This window comes from Pygoscelis adeliae, unplaced genomic scaffold (genome assembly GCF_000699105.1).
Source record: "Pygoscelis adeliae isolate BGI_AS28 unplaced genomic scaffold, ASM69910v1 Scaffold143, whole genome shotgun sequence".
NCBI classification, from domain to species: domain Eukaryota; kingdom Metazoa; phylum Chordata; class Aves; order Sphenisciformes; family Spheniscidae; genus Pygoscelis; species Pygoscelis adeliae.
Genome location: NW_008824405.1, coordinates 108,479 through 115,206, shown reverse-complemented (window position 1 = coordinate 115,206; position 6,728 = coordinate 108,479). Strand labels below are relative to the sequence as shown.

The following is a 6,728-nucleotide window of genomic DNA, read 5'->3' as shown; positions in this document are numbered from 1 at the left end:
TTTTTGCTTCCTTTTTTCTCTCTCCTGTCATGCCTCACTTTCACGTATGTCTCATTTAAACGAAGAAGCCCCTTCCCTGCGCCCGTGCAGAGGAGTAAAACTGCTCTTGCTTTGTTTCGCAGTCGGGCCTCACACCAATACACGTGGCTGCATTTATGGGCCACTTGAACATAGTCCTCCTTCTGCTGCAGAACGGAGCCTCTCCCGATGTCACTAACATTGTGAGTATGGCTTTGACTAGAATCATCTGTGCAATACCTCCTCCGAAAAGGGTCTGGCCTACCATGTAGCTCAACCAAAGGTCACATTTTAACGATACTTTATGACTTCAGTGCATTTTAGGACAAATTATCCTAGCACCTGTAGTGAAGAGGGGAAAATGGTGATTGTATATGCATTATAAGCCATCCGTGGCTTCACGTATTCTTCAGCAATGCTCGAGTAGGTAAGGTTTCCCTTAGAAACAGACGGAGCTCACCAAATACATCCAAAACTGATTATAAGCCAAGTCACGGGGAAGACTGTGTTTCCATTCCGAAGGATGAAATTTAAGTCCAAATGGCTCTAATTTCTGCTTGCGTAGCTTCACTGGCTGCCGTGAAATCGTGTCATTTGTATCGGTGAAAGGGTATAAAATGCTTAAAACCTAACAACCAAACAAAAAGGAAAAATGTTAAACTCAAGATGTTCCTCGTAGACGGGAAATTCCAGGAACGGGTGCCTTTCGAAAGAACATGCTTAAATGTAGAAAATGTGACCTTTGGGAGGTAACACAAAACGCAGAACCTGACTTACCATAGAAATCAGTGTTTGTATACCAATGGCCTAGTTACCAAGAAGAATAACAATAAAAAGAACATGATAGTTTTCTGAGCCGTATCGCATAAGGTATCTTACTGTTCAAATTTGTCAGTATAAACAAATATTCAGCTCATGACCACCTGCACTCTGAAAGCAGCTTTTTTACCAGTAAATAATGTTAGAGATAAGTGTTCCCAGCAACAAAACAGCAACAAAAATTTAGTAACCCAGGTACACTGGACTCATCGGTTTTTCTCAGTTAGAAAAATCTTACATGGACCTTAGTAAAAATGTTGAGCACACCGAGTTGTTTGCTTGAATCGTTAGAACAGACTTTTCTTGACAAAGTCTCCTACTGCTTTCATACCTTTTTATAGAAGCAATCTTTGTATAAAAACTTTATTGATGATACGAAAGCCAACAAGAAATTCTTGTGGAAGCAATTAAAAGTATTGTGTTACCGGACATTTGTGTGCAAAGTTTAACACTTCACAATTTATGCTACACAGGTGTCTTGGCTTTTACTTGGTAAGCTGAAGTTCTCTGTTGAATTACTAACTGTTTCCAAAAGCTAAATTGCTTTGCTAATTCGAGTACAAAAGAGTCTTTATAGAAATTTGATCTTTAGAGTGTGTGAAATGTAAACCTTATTCACGTTTTAAACAGCTCATTCTTCAGGTAATAATGGAAATTATCTATTCGGATTTGTAGCTAGGGCTGTGGGATTTTGTTTGTTGCCTACTTGCCAATCACAGCTGGTGATACAATGTTAATTTTAAAAAGGCAAGATAAATCAAGTCCTGGTGAAGAGGGTTTGCTTTAATTAGAAGTTCATAATAGTAGGCAAGCTCAGGCTGCTTCTTTTCCTGCATCTAGACGGACAAGAAGACCCGATTCTGATGCAAAAGATCTTGACCAGACTGTTCATTTTGGCAGTTGCAGTTTACCTTGATGGTCGTGGGGGTAGAAGCCTTACAACAGAACATACTCCAGCTCTAGCGTAAGGAGAAGGAACAGTTAACACAAAGAAGGGATCAGCCCTGCTGTGTTGTCATAGCATAACAGATAAATACAGAGCTCCTGGTTGCGGAACTGTCCCAATACCTAATGTACCAGATACCGATGAGCTGCGCAGGGACTGTTTTAGTCCGCTTTAGGACAGTGCACTCAAAGAATGCTGGACAGTGCAAAATTAAGCTGGAAACGCCATCGTCAAGGAATACTCACTTTCAGTGTTCCTTTGCAAACCTATGCAAAAAGTAAATGCTTTGAATGTATCATCCGTACTTCATTATCCCGATCTGAAATTCCACATCACTCCAGTCAGCTTTCCAAAATTTCATATCCTCCTTCAAATTCTGTGGGCTACAAAATGCTTGAAAGGAGATTCATTCTGTAGCCTGCAGACAGAGTCACGCTGCTGAGCACAGATTTTACACATTTCGTATGCTGGCTCAGTCGTGCACAGCCATTGCAAGGCCTTTCAACGCTGCCAGCTCCACACAGTGTGCAGGAAGAGACCATCTGGAAAAATATCCCCTTCCATCTTGAGGCTCATGTGCTTCGCAATCCCTTGAGAGAGACAGGCTCAATATACTTTTATCTCCTGTGCGGCACACAAGCTGATGCACTGTTACGTAGAAAGCTGAGGAACATATGTGACCAGGGGAGTCTATACGGCAGAATTTTCTATAAGCCAGGATTTTCATTCTGACCCTCTGTAGCGAGATTACGTTTGTCTGGGATCACCGAGTTTGCAAACCAAAGCCTACCCAGGCCCAGCGACGTGTATGCACACGCCCTTGTGAACTGCCTGTTGCTGGGTCTGAAGCCAGGTTCTCAGCTGGCGGAAAGGCGGGTCTCTGCACGAGTTGACGCGGGTGGAATTCACACCGTCGGAGCTCTGTTTCTTCGTGGAGGTTTAGGACACTGAAACGCTTTTGCTTTTCTGCAGCGTGGAGAAACTGCGTTGCACATGGCGGCACGTGCCGGGCAGGTGGAAGTAGTTCGCTGCCTCCTGAGAAACGGGGCCCTGGTTGATGCCCGAGCCAGGGTAGGTGTTCTGCTTACAATTTTTTTTTGCTTTCTCTTACTCAAAAACATAGCTGGAGCAGAGGAGCTAGGGAGGAGCGATTTCATTTTTATTTCTTCTGTTGATTCAGTATTAAGCACACCTGAAAACAGTTCTGAAAACAGTAACGTATTTGCACGTAGATCTTCCAAAGAGAATGTGTGTGGTGGGCTGACCCTGGCCGGCAGCTCAGCCCTGCTCGGTCATTGGCTTACTGCTCCCGCAGCAGGATAGGGGAGAGAATTGGGAGGGCGAAAGCGAGAAAATCTCTTGGGTTGAGATAAAGGCAGTTTAATAGGTGAAGGAGAAAGGGGGGAAAAAAAAAAACCAAGCAGAAAACCCACCCCTTCCCCCCACAAGCGATGTGAATGCAGTCAGTCACCACCTCCCACAAGCAGACCGATGCCCAGCCAGTCTCCGAGCAACGGCTCCTTTGGAAAAACTCACCCCCTAGTTTTATTGCTGAGCATGACGTTATATGGTATGGATTATCTCTCTGGTCAATTCGGGCCAGCTGTCCTGGCTGTGTCCCCTCCCAACCTCTTGCCCACCCCCAGCCTATTCCCTGGGGGGCAGAGGGACAAACAGAGAAAGCCTTGGCGTTGTGTAAGCACTGTTCAGCAATAGCTAAAACACTGGTGTGTTATCGACGCTGCCTTGGTCAGAAATCTAAAACAGAGCACCATATGGGCTGCTGTGATGAAAATTAACTCCATCCTGGCTAAACCCAGTACGATGTGCCTGAGTCGGACCAGCAATAGCTATTCTCGTCTGAGCAAGGAGGTGCACAGCCATGTCCTAAAACCAAACGTCAGAGGTTCTGATAGCAGTTAGTGCCAGATTTTGAAACCGAGGGGACTGTTTGCAGAGCAAGGTACAGCTGTTGTAAAACAGATTAAGAACACAAAGGGGAGCAAGTGACGCTCACAGTGATGTGCGCTACCTGCTTGATAAAAGGAAAAAAACCCGATGTTTTTCTTCATAGTTCTCTCTGTTCTAACAAGATGTTGCTTGAGCTCATCGCAATAATTAACCCACGAGCCCTCCGTTAGTGCCTTTTTTTGTACTATTACTTCCTGTGATTTTTGCAAGACAAACGCATAGCTAGATCTGTTGGGATCAGCCAGAATATTGTGTTCAGGGTGGTTCTACCTGCGCTAATTATCTACTCGATTTGAGTTGTAGGAAGAACAGACTCCATTGCACATTGCTTCTCGCTTGGGCAAAACGGAGATCGTCCAACTTCTGCTCCAGCACATGGCCCACCCCGATGCCGCAACAACTAATGGGTACACTCCACTGCACATCTCTGCCAGAGAGGGACAAGTTGATGTCGCATCGGTTCTCCTAGAGGCAGGTGCCTCGCACTCCATGTCCACCAAAGTAAGACAAAATGCTTGACGGCTGTAGCCCAGTAGCGCAGGGGGTGCATGCCAGCACACACCTATTCCGCGAGGAACGTACTCTCCCACTGACAAACTGAACTTGTTCGGGTCTTTTGTTTTGTTCTTACTTAATCAACAGCGACCCAATAGACTGAAGTAACATATCGGAAGTTAATCAAATTTTGACGTATTTTGCTGTCATCTAAAGCTGGGAGTTTGGTTCCCACTGGAGCCAAATGCAGATCATGATAAATACACGGTCCCGACAGGTTTAAAACGTACACGGAGTCCTTGTTTCTCTCTTTCCCGTTGTGTTATGGGTAGGGCTTTTTTGGCCAAAGTTTTCAAAAAAGAAAAGGGCATGATAACGACACTTTTTTTATGAGCAGGCCTGCTTATTCTTCAGTATCTTGTTTACTTAAATAGTAAAATAATTCTGGTCTGTGCTAGCTGAAAGGAACATTCCTAAAACATACAAGTCAGCATCTGTCCAGTCGCATCTAATGCTGAATCTATTTTCAGTGGTTCTATAAATGAGGTGTCATATGACACAATAGGCCATTTTGTCTGGGGTTATGAAAGAAATAGTCTGCAGAATCATTATTGTTTTGTTAGCCAAAAATGTTCACCAATAGATTCCTAACAGAGTGATGAACACGTAAGAAAATAGATCGCTGTGAATGGAATTATGTGCCAAGGTATCTTTTCCAAATTTATCGCGTGTGATTAAGTGAGAATCACTTAATTCTCGTTATTGTTTTAGGTCTTGAAAAAGTAGCCCTGATTTTACAGCTGGAGCTTAAAACATGTTTTTGAACAAGAGCGTCTTCCAGGTTTTAGAAGACTAAACCAGCAATTTTCAAATTATGATCCACGGATTACTGGGAATGCTTGCTGTTCTCCTTTTATCCAGCAGCTAAATCACATTAGAACGGCTAAAAATACACTAAATACTTTCTTAATTTCCCATATTGCTTTATGGCAATTGCTTCAGTACTGCAGGAACATTCTGTAATTATGAATAGGAGAAGATGTAGTCCACTAGCTAATCCCTCTACAAACCTGTGATTTGTGAACTGGAAATGGTTGAGATTCCCCGACGTAAACTCTTTTTTGAGGTGGGATTAATGGAACAAGATGATAGCGATACTAAACATTACACATCACTTATGTGTCAGGCAAATAGGTCAATAGCTCCCCGGAATTACTGTCAGGGCAGCGGTGCAGTCTGCCACCTACTGTCTGGCATCCATGAGTTTTCCTTATCAACACGGGTTTTTTAAATTAAAAGAACAGGCAAAGAGCATGCTAGTTTGACATAGACCTTACGCCTGTGCTGTACTGACAAGCATTATTAAAACAAATAGAAAAGGACTCTTTTCAAAAGACAAGATTTTTGGTCTTGCCACAATGTGTTTCCAAAACCACTGCCATTGAGTCAGGCCTGACTTTTTCTAGCTGCAGTTCCGAGGCTGCAGCGGAACTTAGTGCCTGTATGGATACACGAGTCCAAATACAAATCGTTCTTCAACAAACTCGCTAAAGGAGGAATATGAAGTTTGGAGCTTTTCTCACTGAATTTAGTTGGTGTTTCATTGTTACTGGCAACATTTGGTACAGGAAGTATTTCTAAAGCTGCCCATCATGGAACTAAAAAGTGCAGCTGGTTTGGAGTAAAAATTTGAACAAGTGCCTTCATTGCCCACACGCAGAGTCTATGTTGCTAGCAGAGTCTGTATCAGATAAAATGTCTGCCAGCCTGACAGCACGTACGTTGGGAAGAATAAAAGGGAAAGTATTTTCTTGTATTCCATGCTTCTAAAAGTGCTTTCAAGAGATGATGCCCTTTGTATGTGTGGCTGTTGATTCTGCCAGCTAGAATATAGGTTGAAGAATAAGCGCTTGGTACATACTTCTTAAAAGAGAGATGTCAGCATGACCTTTAACGCAAACATCTGCTTTTTATCTCCTGGAATTTTGCAGAAGGGATTCACACCTTTGCATGTGGCGGCCAAATATGGGAGCCTGGAAGTGGCAAAACTCCTGCTGCAGCGCCGTGCCTCTCCCGATTCAGCTGGCAAGGTACTGATAAGGGGAAAAAAAAAAAAAGTCAGCGGCGTTTTGGAGTCTTCCCTAGGAAAGAAGTGTGTGAAAGGTGCACGCGAAAGGAGGCTGCGGCCACTTTCACACGGTGGCTCCGGCTTTGTTAGGGTCGCGTTCCCCCAGGGGTGACGGTTTATGTGCGCTAGTTGTGGAAAGCGAGCGTGTCGGGTTTGGGTCGCCGGTGCCGGCTCTGGGGAGGGACGCGTTTCTGTGGCTCAGGTAGCGCCGGTTCCATTAGGCGGTCCAAACGCTCAAAGCCCCGGGGGATAAACACGGGGGCAAGGCCCGGTTTCCCCGTGGGCTGTGGGAATCGCTCAGCGCCGGCTCTGGGGAGACGCGAAGCCAGGCCCGCCGCCGCGGGCAGCCGG

At 44.6% G+C, this 6,728-nt stretch overlaps 1 protein-coding gene across 1 annotated transcript in view; it reads left to right on the top strand.

The window, feature by feature from the left end:
• Nucleotides 1–6,728, top strand: part of ANK2 (ankyrin 2, neuronal) — a 329,331-nt gene that overhangs the window by 220,485 nt on the left and 102,118 nt on the right. The window contains exons 13-16 of the mRNA XM_009320420.1: nt 123–221; nt 2,756–2,854; nt 4,058–4,255; nt 6,241–6,339. Of these exons, the coding sequence (XP_009318695.1) occupies nt 123–221; nt 2,756–2,854; nt 4,058–4,255; nt 6,241–6,339 (495 nt within the window). The remainder of the gene's footprint in view (nt 1–122; nt 222–2,755; nt 2,855–4,057; nt 4,256–6,240; nt 6,340–6,728) is intronic.